This window comes from Ceratotherium simum, chromosome 17, assembly GCF_057802395.1.
Source record: "Ceratotherium simum simum isolate JZ-2026a chromosome 17, ASM5780239v1, whole genome shotgun sequence".
NCBI lineage: Eukaryota > Metazoa > Chordata > Mammalia > Perissodactyla > Rhinocerotidae > Ceratotherium > Ceratotherium simum.
In genome coordinates, this window is record NC_141916.1 from 31272594 (window position 1) to 31292078 (window position 19485).

Sequence of the window (19485 nt, forward strand, 5' to 3'; positions counted from 1 at the left end):
AAAACTGTTTGGCATTAAGCTAAACATATGCATATCCTATAAGCCGGTAATTCTACTCCTAGATATATACTCAATTGAAACACAGGTACATGGTGCAGCAAAAGACATGTCCAACAGTACTTAATATTATTCAGAATAGTAAAAAATTATAAGCCACCCAACTATATACTTCAGCAGTGGAATAGATAAATAAATTGTTCAAACAATGGAATATTATGCAGCAGTGAAAATGGATGTGAACAAACTGAAAATGAAAATGAACAAACCATAGCTATCTGCAACAGTGCAGATGAATCTCGCAAACATGTTAGCAAAACAAGCCAACAAAGGGTGGTGGAGCAATATTAAAACCAGACTGAATAGAATCTAAAGTGAAAGACATTAATATGGGTATGGAGAGACATTACTTAATGATAAAAGGAATATTCCACAAGAAGATATAATGAGCATGAATTTGCAACAAACACCATAGTCTTATAAAAAGGAAAATTATTACAATTATAAGGACAATTGACAAAATTCGGTCATGGTAGGAAACTTAATATGCTACTCTACATTTTATAAATACAGAAAATAATACTATATGTTATTTATGGGTATATACTTTAGTATTAAAAGTATAATACGATCATGGACAGAAACTAGTTTAAAAACTTCATGGTAGTAGTTACCTCTGGAAAGGGAGATAAAGAGAGTAAGCCTGAGTAGGTATACAAAGGAGATTTTAATTTTATCTGAGGTGTTTTATGGTTTAAGAAACAGAGCTGACACAATATGATAAAGTAGTAACATTTTAAAATGCTAGGTTTTGGGCACATGAATTTAGATCATCCCATTTTATTTTTCTGTATTTTTGAAATTTTTCATTATAAAACAGTAATGCACACAAACTAGCAAAAACTAGTAGAAATGAAAGGAAAATTTCATTTCAAAATACAAGTATTGTAAATTAAGAATTCTACAGATTTAGTAGAAAAAATAAGAAAAAGAAAATTAAATAATACTATTAGTAAACAGTATATTTACATAATATATTTGCGTGCACATATATATACACGCGTGGAAAAGGATATTTAGACATATATAATAGAGAGAGAGAAAACACTACATCTCTCAAATAGAGACTATATATTCTTTGAATATTTATGGACCATAAACAAAATCAATCATGTATTTGGCCACAAAAACAGCTCTTACAAATTTAAGCCAAAAAAATAGCAAAATAGGCAAAGGATATGAATAGACAATTTAGAGAAAAGCATATCCAGATAGCCAGCAAGTTCACGAAATATGTTTAATTTGTATTTTTCTAATTACTAGTCAATTTAAGTAATAAGGAGATACCACTTTTCACCCGTGAGATCTTCCAACATTTAAGAGTAGGTAGATCTTAAAAACATAGGGCTGAGTGAAAAACTAAACAAATCTATGACAAATGCTGTATACGTAAATCAAAAATACATACATACAACAAGCATGTAACAGGACACATACAACAACAGGACATTAGACATTAGAATTGTTTCCTGGAGTCGTAGAGGATGGGATTGGGAAATGGAAATAATGGAAACAAATGGAAAAGTAAATGAAATGAATGATAATACCTATTGCTTGAGGGATGTAGAGGATGAGCAACCCTTCGACACTGCTGGTAGAAACATGAAGTGTTACAGACTTTCTGGAAAACAATCTGACAACATGTGCTACCACATTCTAGAAACAGTGGAATGCCCGTCAATAGGGGAATGACTAAAGAAATCATCCGTACTGTGAAATGGTATATCGCCATTAAAGGAGAATTAAAACTATACTTGATGCTTTGAAGAATTTCATAAGGTATTAAATAAAAGAAGGTGTAGAAAAATGAGTGTACAATAATGCCATTTTATTTATTAACGATTCCCCCCTCAACCCTTTAAATGTATATATGAGTATGTGTGTGTGTACGAGCACAGAGAAAAATGAGAAAGAACATATGCTAAGTTAGCGTGAGGAGCTAAACTAATGGGAGGTGGAAGGATAGGTGAGGGGAAGGTGGAGGCAACCAAAACAGGAAAAGAAAAAATAAAGATAGCACTAAAAAACTCAAGTGTGTGGGGCTGGCCCTGTGGCACAGTTGTTAAGTTTGGCATGCTCTGCTTTGACATCCCAGGTTCATGGGTTTGGATCCTGGGCACAGACCTACGCCACTCATCAGCCGTGGTGTGGCGGTGACCCACATACAACAAAAATAGAGGAAGATTGGCACAGATGTTAGCTCAGGGCTAATCTTCCTCAGCAAAAAAAAAAAAAAAAAAAGAGTTCAAGTGTGTGATCACGTTTATTCATGAATGTAAAATTATGTATATGTGGGGTATTTGTAGGCAGAGAATAATAAGATTTGTATTTATTTGTTTAACGTATAAGTTTCTTAGATAGTTGGAATTTCAGGCCACCTATGAGATACATTGGTCATATGGGTCTTGGTTGTTGCCTGCTCTGATAATTCTACTTTATGCATTTACAGTCCTTACACTAAGTTTGTTATCTCTATGATTTGTGCTATTTGTGGAATCTTTGTGGTTATCGTTCTTTCTGTAGTGATTCCTTACCCACATAATTTTTAGGAAAAATAGTGAAAACAAGTTTCCTGGGTTAACAGATAAAACTTGTTGATTAGTAGGCCCTAGTTTAATATTGATCTACATCAGTAGGCATCAATGTATATCTACATCAATAGGTATAGGCAACTGAAACCTTGGTGGTAACTGTGTCTTAGGAATTTGAGAGACGGCCTTAGAAGAAACACTTTTTTGTCATTTAGAATGCATTTTAGGAAATGAGGTATGCTGAGAAAAGTTACGTAGAGGAAGAGCAACCTGTCCATAACTGAGCACAGACAAGGCTTTTGAATCTTACCACGCTTCAGTTGTAAATATTAATATAAAATGTGCACCCTGCTTAGGACAGGACTAAGTGCTAGCAAACAGCATTAAACAAATATTAGGAATCAGTACTGTGCAGTGTAATTTATTATGTTGTATTTGTGTTTCAGATGCCTTTGGTGCTTCATGAAGAATATTTCCAGATATAGTACAGACATTAAGCCTTTGCCTCCCAACATAAAAGATAGACTGATTAAAATAATGAGCATGCACGGGCAGATAACAGATTCAAATATCAGTGAGGTAAGAGTATGTACAGCTGTAAAGCAAGCATACTTTACTGTTTAGATATGGTTTCAGACTGTTGGAGCAATGGTACACAGTAAGATTAGTAATAATTTTAAAATATAATAAAGCATCAGGGTTCTTTTTTCTCCAGATAACCAGAATGTCCGTGTGTAATAGTTCCTAAAAAAAACTCCCACTATTCTTCCAATTACTTGCCTTGTCTTCATGGTACCAGCACCCTTGATCTCCATGTTTTCAAAAAGTTTTAAATTTTTTGATCAATTGTACCTCAATAAAGCTGGAAAAAATAAAAATAAAAATGCAGGGTGAATAAACACATGGCCAAAAAAAGACTCATAGTAAGAAATATATGTTACATTGTGACTCTAGTACACAAACCATGCTTACGTGTACCAATACTGTGTGCAGTATACTTGGACATCTTCTATTTTATTCTAATTTGTCTTATTTCATTTAAAAAATGTTGATCACAGTCTAAATCAGTTTTATCCATTCATGAATAACAATCAGCAGTTAAAAAAATCACTCATTTAAACTCTTCTCATTCTTCTGGGTACCTTACTCTTGCTAACTTAGACTTACTCCCCTTCCCTACAACTAAGCTAAAATTGGCTATTTTATAAGGTAAAAAATATAGTAAAGGCCTCCACCCTGAGTTAAAATTCAGGCTTTGCCATCTTTTCTGAGATTGAGCCTCAGTTCTCTATAAAATGGGTTTGCAGCCACCATCACTATCTGCAGAGACTGGAACTACTAATTGCTGACTTTACCACACATTCTGCCCAAATCCTGTGATCAAAAGGAAACAAACTGCTGATAGCATATCAGCTATCCTGCATATGACCGTCCCTGTGACTTCACATTGTGATTGTGCTTCAGTGGGCCATTCATGTTTCTTCTACATTAACCTGAGGTACCTTTAATGCTTTATATTCTTCATGTTAGCTTGCATTTGAACATAGACATTTTAGTGTTATAGCCTGCTTGGCTCTAGGGAGGTAGAATAATATCTCTAGGCACTTATTGTTGATGGTTCTGTGGATGTATATAATTTATGTGTGGGGCCGGCCTGGTGGCATAGCAGTTAAGTTTGTGCACTCTGCTTCAGTGGCCTGGGGTTTGCTGCTTTGGATCCTGGGTGTGGACCTACGCACCGCTCATCATGCCATGCTGAGACAGTGTCGCACATAGAGCAATTAGAAGGATGTACAACTATGACATACAACTATCTACTGGGGCTTTGGGGAGAAAAAAGGAAAAAAGGAGGAAGATTGGCAACAGATGTTAGCTCAGAGCCAATCTTCCTCAAAAAAAGAGAAAAATTTATGTGTGGTTCACAGATGAAACATGACACTACAGACACTATAGGTTTCCTTCACTTCCCCACCATCCCCATTTCGTTCTACCCCTTTAGCCTATATTTCAGTGACTTAAACTTTTGTTTTATGGCAATCCTTAACATTCATTTAAACCTAATTTTACCTGAATAAAAAAGGGGTAAAGGGATGAATGAGATGAGGAAAAAAAGCATGATTTTCCTTGTTGCTCTCCCTCTAATCCCCATCCTTACAAGAGTCCTGCTTATGAAATTATTCGAAAAGCCAGATCTAACGTCTGTTACCAAGTTGCACACATCTTTAGATGGCTCTTTTTGAAATATTTCCTAAATCTTTTTGTAGTCTCTGGATGGAAAAAACCTTTTTAAACATGACACCAAATTTAGAAAACAAGAAGAAAAAGATTGATGGATTTGATTACATAAAAATATAAACTTATTTATGGCAAGAAGAAAAAAAAAGAAACAAAGTTAAGTAACAAACTAGGAAAAATATTTGCAATATGTATGAAATTCTACAGGATTTTTCATCTTGAAACCAATTTCAAGATAAAATCTACAAACCAATTTTTATCTACAAACCAGTAAGAAAAATCAAATAACAAAATAGAAGAATCAGGAAATACTCAAAAAAAAAAAATCACCGATAATATATAAAAGGATATTTAACCTCATTGGTAATCAAAGTCACAGTTTGTCTATCAGTTTGTCAGAGACTTAAAAAATAATAATACCGAGTGTTGGCAGTAATGTGGGGAACTCGCTTTTATCCCCTGCTGGTGAGAGTGTAAATTGATAAAAACCTTTTAGGAGGACAGTTGGGCATTAACTATCAAAAGTCCCAAAAATTTGCTTCCTATTGACTCAACAATTTTACTTCTGGTATTTTTTTTCCAGCTTTATTGAGATATAATTGACGTATTGTGCAAGTTTAAGGTGCAAGTACAAGTTTAAGGCAGTCTGCCTCAAGAGCACGTGTTCTTAATCACCATACTATATTGCCTCCCTAAATCAGCCCGAATGTTCAACTTGAGTGTTTGCCAGTGTAGGATATGTTTAGTAAGTTATGGTACATGCATAAAATGGAATAGTATGTAACCACAATAAGTTATTTTTGTAAAAAGTGCTCATCTTATGGTATATATGATCTGATCCCATTTTTCTTCAAAGGGTTTTTCTTTTTAACTCAAAAACATCAAAACTAATATTATGTTTGTCTCCAGATGTTGGTATTATGAGCAATTTTAAGTATAGTGGTTAAAAGCATAGCCTTTGGAATTAGAAAAACCTGGGTTCCAATCCCAGCTCTGCTCCTTTTTTGGCTGTGTACTTTGTGTGCGCTGCTTAAGCTCTCGGTGCCTCAATTTCCTCATTTCTAAAATGGTAATGACCCATCTCTCAGCGGGTGTGTGTGTGTGTGTGTGTGTGTGAGAGAGAGAGAGAATATTCAGTGACAATGTATGTAACATACTTAGTACCCTTCCTGGTAAGTGCCCAATAAATAGAAACAGTTATTCTTATCATTTATTATAATTTTTCTATATTGTCTGAATGTTTTACAGTAATAATACAGTACTTTTATATGCAGAATAGCAAAGGCATTTCTATTTTGGAAAAAATAAAGTAAAAGAAAAGGAAAATACCCCCAGGAAGAGAGCTCAGAATGCTTTGAAACTGATCTGCTATTTGTTAGTCTCAAGTAAACACTCAATAATACTGGGTTTGTTACTAGCTCCCAAAAATAAGAATGAAGAAGGTAAGTGTACTAGATAAGCAATACTAATACCCTGTAAGCATTTGGTATATAAGTGATTAAAGACTCATACCTGCTGAGCAAAGAGGCATTATAGCCAGAATCTCTAATAGCAGTCAGGAACTACTAGAAGAGGAAAAGTGCCCACCACCACCTTGGTTCTGCATCTCAGGGCTAGTGGATCCTTACTCTGCACCAGCTTCTCAACAGTGCTGTGTGTCCCAATGAGGACTTTGGGGACATTAGAAGCTGCATCTCCAGCTGGAAGTGGACTTGGTTTTTTCATGCTTTATATGTCTGTCTCCACACAGGTAAACTTCTGTATTCTTTGCTGTATCTTCCATCCACTCTTTGTCTGTTATGACCACCAAAACACTGAATATGGAATAAATATTTGTATTTATAGGAAAAGTTAATTTTTCAAAATCATGTATTTATTACAGATTTTACATCCTGAAGTCCAAACTCTAGATCTACGGAGTTGTGATGTTTCAGATACTGCTCTCCTGCATCTGTGTAACTGCAGAAAACTGAAAAAATTAAATTTAAATTGCTCAAAAGGAAACAGAATTTCTGTAACTTCAAAAGGTATGGTCATTAACACTGAATGAATTGGTAGATTACTCTTCACCATCTGGTATCATTTTGGAGCAAAGAAGGGGAAAATATGTCAAAAGAGAGTATGAAGGTATCAAAAAATAGGTACTATATTTATCAATAAAAATATTCAAACTAAGATGAAGAATCCAAATTAGAGTTCTTGATTATAACCAGTGCTGAAAGTTAAGAAATAATTGGGTAAGTCACTATCTTGTATTTTAAACATATTTAAAATAAACATGGATAGATAACTATGTATTTTAAATATTTTGCCTGGTATAGTGGAACAAGAAATGAACAGTTCATACTTTGTTAAGACTTTTTTTTTAAATTTTATTTATTTATTTTTTTTCCCCCAAAGCCCCAGTAGACAGTTGTATGCCATAGCTGCACATCCTTCTAGCTGCTGTACGTGGGACGTAGCCTCAGCATGGCCGGAGAAGCGGTGCATTGGTGCACGCCCGGGATCCAAACCCGGGCTGCCAACAGCGGAGCACACGCACTCAACCGCCAAGCCACGGGGCCGGCCCTGTTAAGACTTTTTTGATACAATATTACAACAGAAGGTTAGATCAGCATCAGATTAAATTTACCAGACACTCTCCAATCAGTCTGTACAATGTATAGTTTTTTATAGCCAGATTTCATTTTTCAATGTCACTATAACATGAATTAGTGGATTTTTACCATTTTTTTCAATATAGACCATTTTTTTTTCGATATAGAATTTTTACCTTTTTTTTTTTTCAATATAAGAAAGAGGGACTTATATGGCTAACTAGGTTTCTGGAAAATTTTGTGGGTGGTCAGCTATATTTTGCAATCAACTTGGTTAGCAAGTTAGGATATTCACAGTATTGCAAAGAACTATAGGTTTTAAGTGTTCACACAAGTAATGACTGACTAGAAAGAACTTCCATGCTGGACAATGATGAATAAAATAAAAATTCTTTCTTAAGATATGGAAAACAATAAAATATTGACCTATTCATGAATTTACCATCTTCCCTTTTGTGTATTTTGCCCATAAGGCTATCTTTTAACGGTTCAATAATGTTTGTCTGTGATTGAAGGGGGATCTACCAAGTACACTTTTATAGTCATGTGCCACATAATGACATTTTGGTCAACAATAGACCGCATATACGACAGTGGTCACATAAGATTAGTGCCATATAGCCTAGGTGTGTCCTCTATAATGTTCACACAATGACCAAATCGCCTAACAACATTTCTCAGAATGTATCCCCGTCGTTAAGCGACACACAACTGTATTTCTGTGGCACGTTATCATGTACCAGTCTCCATCATGCATTTACATCTGTTTAATTGGATTTAAGGACTTCTCTCTTCTTGACCCTCAGTAAAATATAAGATTGGTGTGGGGGGCCAGCCCAGTGGCGCAGTGGTTAAGTTTGTGCATTCTGCCTGGGCGGCCCGGGGTTGGCCCGTTCACATCCTGGGCTCAGACCTACTCACCGCTCGTCAGGCCTCGCTGAGGCAGTGTCCCACATGGAAGAACTAGAGGGACCTACAACTAGGATATACAACTATGTACTGGGGCTTTGGGGAGAAAAAAAAAGAAAAAAAGAGGAAGATTGGCAACAGATGTTAGCTCAGGGCCAATCTTCCTCAAAAAAAAAAAAAAGAAGAGGTATTTGAGGGCATTAAAAAAAAAAAAAAAAGATTGGTCCGGACTAACAGAGAAGGAGCTTGGTAGTAGAAAAGAGCAGAGTCAAAGGAGGAAGAGAAAATGCAAAGACACAGGTATGATTCTTAAGGATAAGCATGAAAACTGTTACTTAAAGCATTTGGGCAATTTAACATCTGATTTCCCTTGAGAGTTCACAAGAAAATTAATTTTACTACATTAAAACTTTTGTTTTAACAAAAAGGAGAATCATTTACTATTTAATTACCTAATTTGGTTCTGAATGACTTTTGGCTGTTTCCTAAAAGCAAATCTACTCATAAACAATAAAGGCTTGCCATTAATTGCAGATATTCTGAAGAAGATACTGTGTAGAGAATTCCTGAAACATTCCAAAAGACTTTTAAATAATGACAGCAGCACTAGAGAATAAGTATATCCTCACAGATGGACTACTTTGAAAAAGGCTAACAAAGAAGTGGATGTACCAGTCCTGGTGACACTAAAATGAAAATCAGTCACATTTCTCATACATATACATATATAGCTCATCGATACATGATTGTGTTTTCTCCCAGGAATAAAAGCTGTAGCATCATCTTGTTCTTACCTGCATGAAGCTTCTTTGAAAAGATGCTGCAATCTCACTGATGAAGGAGTTCTTGCTCTCGCGTTCAATTGCCGGCTGCTGAAGATCCTTGATTTAGGTGGCTGCTTGGGTATTACTGATGTATCCTTACATGCCTTAGGAGAAAACTGCTCATTTTTGCAGTGTGTTGATTTTTCAGCTACTCAGGTAAGTGAAATATAGACTTGAAATATAAAGACTATATATGTTTGCCAGTGTATTTCCATGACTCATCAGAAGGACATAATTAATTTTTGTTGTTGTTGAAATTATTGACCACTTCATGCTTTGGTGGTTTAAATAATTGCAATACAATTTGACACATTCCCCTCAATTATTTTAAGTAAGGGTGGAAGGTGTGTGTGGCTAAAACACATGTTTGCTGAATGGGAGGCAATAAAACTATATCTAAATGCTTAATAATTTTTAGAAAATTTTATTTCCGTCATCTCCATTTATGTGCTGTATTGCTTTTTCCCGTTGCTCAGGTGTCTGACAATGGTGTGGTTGCGCTTGTCAGTGGACCTTGTGCCAAGAAATTGGAGGTAACTTAAAAATATCTGTAATGATGATGCTAACTAAATTTTTATATTATCCTCGGAAATTATTTTTTAAACCAGATAACCAAGGCCTTATTATCAATGAGGTATTTCCATGGAATTTTTTTTTTTTTTTTTGCTTCCACCTCTTTATTCCCAGAGTAAAGGAAAACTGATAAAGTTAGGAGATAAAGTATGCTTTAAAATAAAAACCCATTTTACTTCCAGTGAAAGTTTTTATTTTCCAGAAGTTTTAGCTTCTAACACTTTTAAGAATAGTCTTATTATAGATGAAGATTGTGATAATTTGTCAATGTAAAGTGATATTCCGTACAATTTTCATGTCTGACTGATATTTCTACCAGGACTACTTATTCTTTTGCCATCATATTTTCCTTGCTATTGTATTTATTTTCTTGCCATTGTATTTTTCTGAATCCGTGAAGGGATCCAGAATATACCACTGCGGCATAAAAATTATTTTGAGCTGAAGATGTTTGAGAATCCACAGATGCAGCAAGAGGCTTTGTCTAAACCCTCCCTTCCCCCATCTGCCTAAAAGCAGAGCCTTCCAGAAGAATTCAGCTGCCATCAGAACCCCTTCAAGGAAGACTTCCCATACCTGGGAATATCACTCCTATCACTGGGGAAGCCAGATGAGAAATTGCATAAACAAACATTGTCACGAGACTATCATACCTCCCATCTGCTTTCCTAAAGGCCCATTTTGTCTTCCCTGAAAATCATTTGGTTTTTGTCCTTTCTCCCCTTCGCCTCCCCTATTAAGATGGTATATAAATTCTAAATTCTAGCCATTTCTTTGAGCCACTTTCTTTGTGAGCACTCATGTAAATAAACTTTGGCTTTTCTCTTGCTAATCTATCTTTTGTCAGTTTGATTCACAGGCCTCCAAAACAAGAACCTAAGAGGACAGAGAAAAGGTTTTTCCTCCCCAACAGCCACATTGTACAGCCATTTAAAAAGATCTTAAATTAGTGTTCAGCCTTTGGATCCAATGACTGATATGGCACCTATAACCTATTTCTAAATATGTTAAGAAGCCTTTTGTGCCAGGGATTTTGGTTTCTTCCTTTCTCGGTTTATAGTGGTTTTTTTTTTTTTAATTCTTCTTTAATATAGCTGTGCTTTTCATCAGTAAGCCACACCAAATCCTTTTTGAAAGTAACCAAGATATAAATGAATTATAAACATTAGTAATAACTATTGTGATAGAATGGCAGTGCCATGTTTTTGCCAAAATATTTTTCTTTGATTTATTGCCCAAAGAGTTTTTTTGTGTAATTTATATATCTGCATCTTGCTTGTATGTATCTGTATGTGTATATATATAAAAATCACATATATATTTTTTATAAATCTTTATATTAAGAAATTACCATATTTTCCTTATACCAAGTTCCAAATTCCAAATTGCATCCTATTTGTAGCAGAAATAAATTCTGCCATAATTTTTACTGTTTTAACTTTTTGTGTGTGTGTGTGAGGAAGATCGGCCCTGAGCTAACATCAGTTGCCAGTCTTCCTCTTTTTGTTTGAGGAAGGTTGTCCCTGAGCTAACATCCATGCCAGTCTTCCTCTGTTTTGTATGTGGGATGCCTCCACAGCGTGGCTTGATGAGCAGTATGTAGGTCCGTGCCCAGAATCCAAACCTTTGTGCGAACCCCAGGCTGCTGAGGCGGAACGTGCGAACTTAACCACTACACTGCAGGGCTGGCCCCTACTGTTTTAAATATTAACATTTGTTGAGCACTGACTATATTCCAGCCTCCATGCTACTGCCTCATATTCATTAGGTTATTTAATTCTTACAACGTTATCCTATAACCACCATCATTTTTAATAAAGTTCTCAAACAGTTAACCTAGTTTATCACTTCCTTATAAAACCACCAGGAAATTAGTTGTTATGCAGTGATAGGAATATACCTACATATTTACTTTAGTGTTATAAAATTAGGAGCACCAACCTAAGCAAACTTAGGAAAAAATCTAATAACCAGTAAGTGTTGGCGATTATAGTGCCATATCGTTGAATTTTTCATTTTTCCAAAGGTTGTTTCTTTAAGTGCCAAAACATTTTAATGGAAATCTTTCTAAAATTTATTAGAACTTAATTCCTTCCTTAAGGAAAGTAGAGTGAATGTACTTTAACGTTTGGCTCATAGCATTTTTGTGACCACAATTTCTGACTGAAATTGAAATACAAACTTTTTCATCTTTTTAACTGGTTCTTCTCTTGTACGTAATATGTATGCCTACCTTTTATCAGATGCCCTGTTTTAATCTGTTGCTCTGAATTTGTTCTATTCTGGGAAGTTAAATTATTAATGTTCCCAAATTGTTTATAACTTGAAAATAAATTTGCTTAAAAGTCTAAGGACCTCTCCTAAAGATTGACAAACACTTAGTACAAACTTATGTTACAGCATTTATTAAATGTCATGATTGTTTCTAAAATCTCTGTTGATCTGAATTCCTAGTGAGCAGGGACCATTTTGTTCATCATTTTATCCTCAGGTTTACTATAGTTCTAGACACATGGTAGTATCTCAATAAATATTATCACATTCTTCATATTCAGTCATTTTATAATTTTCTATAATCTTCATGATTAAAAGTTTAATTTGTTCTATAAAATTATTCATTTATTCAACAAATATTAAGTATCAGATATGTTCTAGGCACTGGCATATCAGAGAACAAAATCTGTCCATATAATGTATCATTCTTTCCTTTAATCATTTTTCTATTGTTGATAATTCAGATTATTTAGTTTTTAGCTATTTTAAATAGTTTATGTTGTGGTGTATCACTTTTTTCTTCCGTTATTATAACAAACTCACAAAAATGGAACAAGTGGATCAATAGGTATAAACAGTTTTTTAGTGGTCCTAAATTCATATTGCTAAATTGTTTCCTGTAAAGGTTATGTTGTAAATTCAATTTTTGCCTGGAGCCCAATTAGCCAGAATTGAATATTTTCTGTTTTTTTTTAATGCCTTAATTTAATATATTTTAAATGGAACCTGAGCTGAACACTGTTCCTTCCATCGGTTGTTCTCAAATTGTATTTCTTTGTAGCCTTTGCCAATTTATATCATAGGATACTTTTTGCCTCAATTTTTATGAGTTTTCAATATACTCAGGTTTCCTTTATTTCTAAGATATGATTGATTGTAATATGTACACCAACTTGATATCAGCTTTTCTGGAGAAAAGAAATACTACTCCCATAAATATACAGATTTTCCTCAATTTACGATGGGGTTACGTCGCGATAAACCCATCATAAGTTGAAAATATCATAAGTCAAAAATACATTTAATACACCTAACCTATTGAACATCGTAGCTTAGCCTAGCCTACCTTAAATGTGCTCAGAACACTCACATTAGCCTACAGTTGGGCAAAATCATCTAACACAAAGCCTGTTTTATAATAAAGTGTTGAATATCTCATATAATTTATTGAATACTGTACTGAAAGTGAAAAACAGAATGGTTGTGTGGGTACAGAATGCTCGTAGGGTATTGGTTGTTTACCCTCGTGATTGCGTGGCTGACGGGGAGCTGTAGCTCACTGCTGCTGCCCAACATCACAAGAGAGCATTGTACTGCATATCACTAGCCCGCGAAAAGATCAAAATTCAAAATTTGAAGTAAAGTTTCTACTGAATGTGTATCGCTTTTGCACCATCATAAAGTCAAAAAATTGTAAGTCAAACCATTGTAATTGGGGACCATCTGTACACATCAGCTATTAGATGAATCTTACTTCCAGAATTGTTAAAATATTTTTTATAGTGGTCAAATGTACATAAAATTTACTATTTTAACCATTTTTAGTGTACAATTAGTGAAATTAAGTTCGTTCACATTGATGTGCAGCCATTACCACTATCCATCTCCAGAACTTTTTCATCATCCCAAATTGAAACTCGTTACCCATTAAATAATAACTCTCTGTTACCCCCTCCCCCAGCCTCTGGCAACCTCTATTCTACTTTCCATCTCTATGCGTTTGCTGATTCTAATCACATTTTGTTTATCCATTCATCCATTGATATTTGTTTCCACCTTTTGGCTATTGCGAATACTGCTGCTATGAACATAGGTGTACAAATATCTGTTCGAGTCCTTGTTTTCCATTCTTTTGGGTATATACCTAAAGGTGAAACCGCTAGATCAGATCATATGGTAATTCTGTGTTTCATTGTTTGATGAACTGCCATACTGTTTCCATAGCAGCAGTGCCATTTTACATTCTCACCATCAAGGCAAAAGGGTTCCAAATGAGAACATCAAACAAAGGATATAGACTATTTCAAACATATGGAAAAGTATAGAAAATAATATAACAGAAACCTGTGGACCAACCACTTGAATTTTAACATTTTTTGTATTTACTTCAGTTCTTTTTAAAAATGATATGTTCTATCTAAAGCTCCCTGCTCCTTGATTCCCCTTCTCTTCCTTCAGAGTAACCACTATTCTAAAGATACCTGCATCTTTTCTTGCACGTTTGGATCCTTCATCTCTCTGCCCCTCTCTCTCTCTATAGAGATCCGTAAACACGATATAGTATTGTTTTATATATTTTAAAATTTTATATAATAGTTTCATAATGTATGTGTTCTTTTACAATTTGCTTTTTATTCAAAATTATGTTTTTTAATTTTTCAAGCTTTATTGGGGTATAATTTACATATACAATAAAATTCATCCATTTTAAGTATACAGTTGGATCAATTTTGGTAATTATTATAAAGCCTTGTAATCACCACCACAATTAAGTGTAGAACATTTCCATCAACTTAAAAGGTTTTTTCCCATCCCTTTGCAGTCAGTCCCCTTGCGTGGCCCTCCCCCAAGCAACCACTAATTTACTTTGTCATTATAGTTTTGCCTTTTCTAGAATTTTATATAAATGGAATCATACAGTATGTAGTCTTTTGGTTTTTTACTTTTTTCTTTTACTTCTTTCACTTAGTGTAATGTTTTTGAGATTCATCCATGTTGTTGTATGTCTTAATATTTCATTTCTTTTTTTTTGCTGAGTAGTATTCCGTAGTCTGGATATGACACAGTTTGTTCATACGTTCACCATTTGATGGACATTTGGGTTGTTCCAATTTTGGACTGTTATGAATACTGCTATGGACACTTGCATACAAGTCTTTGTGTAGACATATGTTTTCAATTTTCTTGGGTAAACACCTAGGAATGGAATTGCTGGGTCATATAGTAAGTACATGTTTAGCGTTATAAGATACTACCATATTGTTTTCCAAAGTGTGTGAACTAACATTATGTTTGAGATTTATGTCTATTAACCCAAGTAGATTTTTTTCATCTTAACTGTTTTATATTATTCCGTTATATTAATGAACCACCATTTATCTACCCATTCTCCACTTCTTTACTATTACAAATAATATTGCAATGGGCATATTTATAAATTGTTTCCTTGTGCACGTGTACAAGCGTTTCTCTGTATAGTGGACATCTGCAGTTGGAATTGCTGGGTTTGGGGGTATACTCATCTTCAGCTTTAATAGATATTGCCAAATTGCTTTATAAAATGGTTGGGCATTTAACTTTTAAAGCTGTTATAGCTTCCAAATTACTGCAGACTTACATTGGTCCTTTCTGTAGTTTTTCTTGCAAGTATGTATTTGGTTCTTTTTGGATCAGTGTTTTCCAAGCTTTTTCAAACTGTTATTGTAGGCCTGTTTTTTCTTTGGATTATCCTTTCTTTATTTTTGAACAGGAGATTCATATGGGACATTGTGTGAATTTGACTGACGAGGCTGTGGAAGCTGTCCTTACTTGTTGTCCTCAGATACGCATCTTACTCTTCCACGGATGCCCTCTTATCACAGGTTAGTATGATAGATTGCTTGGGTTCACATCCTGGTTTCACCTTTTAATAACTATGTCACCTTGAGTAAATTACTTAACCGGTTCCATTATTCAGTTTCCTTGTCTGTGAAATGGGTATAATGACAGTACCTACCTCATAAACTTGACCATGATGATTATCTGACGGCACTTTATATGGTGCCTCCATGTAGTAAGGGCTCAGTAAATATTAGTCATGATGACGATGGCGGTGGTGATGGTAAGTGCTCAATAAATGTTAACTATGATGAGGATGATGATGGTGGTGGAGGTAGTGGTCATGATATCAAACTTATGCTTTATGTAGACAATAAAAAAATTCAAGTTTATAATATTACATCTATCAAATATACTAAATGGCCTGTTAACTGTAATCTCATCAAGCGGTAGCAATTGAGATTCAGAATAATTTGGACTCTTCGGCTAATGTGGCACTTCACTGAAGGAGAACAAAGTAGTCACAGCCCATTTGGCCTGTACAAGAGCCATGACACTGTATATCATTGTGCCCCCTAAACCACAGCACCTCACCCCTTTCATATTACCCCTGCAATGGGTCCCATACCACAATATAACCTGGGTCTCACTTGTAAATTGGTACTTATGCCCAGTCCTTCCAGTTCATTTCTCTAATTACAGTCTAAACAGTTACTCTCTAGGTTGAGTTATTTTCCTAGAAGTCCTTTTGACAAGTTCTGTTTTTTCTCATGTTTGGACTGCCAATCTAAACCAAACATGTAGCGGGTTATATCTGGTTATCAGTGACATCTATAATGAAGACTAAATCTTATTTTAGGCAAAAACATTTCTCAAAAAATTAAAACCAGGGGCCGGCCTGGTGGCGTAGTGGTTAAGTGCGCACACTCCGTTTTGGCGTCTTGGGGTTCGCGGGTTCAGTTTACATGGCGGCATCCCATATAAAATTGAGGAAGATGGGCATGGATGTTAGCCCAGGGCCAATCTTCCTCAGCAAAAAGAGGAGGATTGGCATCGGATGTTAGCTCAGGGCTAATCTTCCTCACAAAAAAAAATTAAAACCAGAAGGGACATTTGAAACCGTTAACAGTGGTTACCTCTAGAGAAAGTTGTGGAGGGACAAGAATAAGAAAAAGCCTTTATTATATACCCTTTTGTACCTTTTGAATTTTGTATCACATGGATGATTTTAGCTATTAAAAATTAATAATAATAACTTTAAGAAAATAATTTAGAACTGGAAAAACTCATGGGACTGAGTACAGGGGATTGGTACATGTGTACACTATTCTGGCAGTTGTGAGAAGGCAAAGAGAGGCTCTCTAGTCATCAAACAAGGCAGAAAATTGTCTTCTGAGTAGGCTGTTATTGTAAGGTGTAGGTTACCACAATATGTGAAATGTAATAATGGCAACCTTTGATAATCTTTCCAGAATACCAACTAAAAATGTGTAAATCTACCCACTGAGCTATGTGTGCATTTAATCAATACATTGAATAAGCAAGTGGGACTCATATAGTGACTCTATTTTCCTCACACTATTTTACTACAAATCTGCTCTAAAGGGAATAATTTTTCCCAAAGCTAGATGAAATCTCAGACATGTGCCATTGACTTTTCTCATCATCCTTAGATAGTTAAAAGTCTTGTCATTTCATATCACTGAAGCCCTCTCATTTCAGTAATTAAAATGTCTTAGACCCATGTAACACTCTAAACAAGTGCAAGTTAAAGCTTTTTGCTCCTCCAGTCAGCCCAGGGTTGCTGGAGGTGGAAAGGCTGCAGTGGGTAAGGGGACTGTTAGTTTCTCTGTTTTACCATCCTGTGCTTTTCCTCTTCCTTCCCCAGGTTGCCCATATGGTTTCTGACCCCACCAATGTCAGTACAGGGTGGGACAGGGGTGGGTAGGAGGGCGAGGTAAGGGAAAGAAAAATCTTACTTGACCACTACTACTGTGATCTAGTGTCAGCACTCTGGGCTCTGTGGGTGAGCTGATTCTGATCTGTACTCTCTCAAGGGTGGAGTTGTTTCTGGGGTTCTTCAGAGCCCTTTTCTTCCTATCTCCACCCTCATCATTGCATATGTCTCCTATCTGCAGTTCTCTTGATTCAAGCAAATGTGTCTCTTCTGCCTTGTAGCCAGCATTTTCTTCCTCTGCCCTCAGGCATCTGGCAATACACCCTCAGTCTCTTTTTGTCGAGGTTTCCTAGCCCATCCATGTTGCTCTCATGAGGCAACCCTATGCCAGCCCACGTCCATCCACAGGAAATACATGCTTCAGACAATGAGAGTGCAGGTCTTTCCCAACTTCAGTCCTCTCTTTAGCTGCATGGACTCTTGCCATAACCTCTTACCCTTTAGTATTCTTAGATGTGGGTCTGATATTAGTGTGCAGTGTCCCCCAAGCTCCATGGGACATATCAGACTCTGCAACTGATCTCCTTAGAGCCCCCTGTCACTAGGCTTGAGGGGAAAAGCAAGCACCTCTAGCCCTCTCTCTAGAACTCAAATCACAGCTATCTTCAAAGAAATTTTCAACTCTCTATCCTTCCCACTTTAACACTTTTGTACCTTTGAAAGGATGAGGCACCATGGATTCTGAAACCAGTTTTCAGCCAAGCATTTGCAAGTCATGTGTATAGGTGGTCTGGCATCTCATTTTGAGATGAGAGTAGTTGGTACCTCTAGTCCTGGAACCTTAGCTGAAATAGTTCTATTTTAATGTTCTGTTATATTTGTCTCAGGATCCTTTGGCTATACAACATGTTATAAAATCAACCTTTGCTAATTTTATCTTGATTATCTTTCTGGTTACCATTTGGAAATAATTAAATTGGCACTTTCCCTCTACTTTTAACAGAAGTTAAGTCAGAAAAAATGTATACAGTCAACCAAGAAAATGTATCCTTAGGCAAACTGCCTAAAACAGTTATCAAAGACCTTATGGGTAATGAAATCTTTAGAAGATACGACCAAAAGCTTATTTGAATACAAGACCAATATTAAAATATTTAAATGTGCCTGTATTAATACAGAGATGACTGACAAATACCAACAATTTTCAAGTCTGAAAAATATGTTGGATGGGTTAATCTGATTTTCAAACCAGGAGTCTTTTGAGATAAATAACATAATTATTGAGATCACTGATAACCAAAGATATGTTATCAGTTGGTGGATTCAAGATAAACGCCTTCCTGGTATGATTCCAGAAGCTGGGGAGGCTTGGTTTTTTTGTTTTTTTCCCCCAAAGCCCCAGTAGATAGTTGTACGTCATAGTTGCACATCCTTCTGGTTGCTGTATGTGGGACGCAGCCTCAGCATGGCTGGAGAAGCGGTGCGTTGGTGCGTGCCTGGGATCCAAACCCGGGCCGCCAGTAGCGGGGCCCTCGCACTTAACTGATAAGCCACCGGGCCGGCCCTGGGGAGGCTTAATCCTAATAAATTTTTCCCCATCCACATAATGACTCAAAATGCTGACCTTACCAACTCAACTTGAAGATCGTAAAGGACAGGGATTATGCCATGCAATTCTTTTTTTTGTTTTGTTGTCTTCCATATCTAGTGTAGTGTTGTACACATAGCAGATACTCAATGAATATGTATAATTAATTCTAGATCATAAAAGTAAAATTAATTATATTCTTCTATACAATATGGCTACTTTAGTAAAACATTAAATTGGAAATTTCAACTAAGGCAACTAGATACAGTAGGTATAAAATTCTAAGGTGAGAGAAATGCCAGAGATGCAAATTTTCAAAAGATATATCTGAGAACCTATTTCACAACCCTAAAAACCCATCATCCACAAAAAGGTTTTAAAGGGGTTGAGATGGTGACTATTGAGAAAGGGTTTTGGTGAGGACTTCTGGATAGTGCTGCTGTTTCACCTTTCACCTAGAGTC

The 19485-nt window shown here is 35.7% G+C and overlaps 1 protein-coding gene across 1 annotated transcript in view; it reads left to right on the forward strand.

Moving 5' to 3' along the window:
• AMN1 (antagonist of mitotic exit network 1 homolog) overlaps positions 1 to 19485 on the forward strand; it is a 50016-nt gene that overhangs the window by 20721 nt on the left and 9810 nt on the right. Inside the window, exons 2-6 of the mRNA XM_004441168.3 lie at positions 3035 to 3167; positions 6706 to 6850; positions 9092 to 9309; positions 9630 to 9686; positions 15470 to 15581. Of these exons, the coding sequence (XP_004441225.1) occupies positions 3035 to 3167; positions 6706 to 6850; positions 9092 to 9309; positions 9630 to 9686; positions 15470 to 15581 (665 nt within the window). The remainder of the gene's footprint in view (positions 1 to 3034; positions 3168 to 6705; positions 6851 to 9091; positions 9310 to 9629; positions 9687 to 15469; positions 15582 to 19485) is intronic.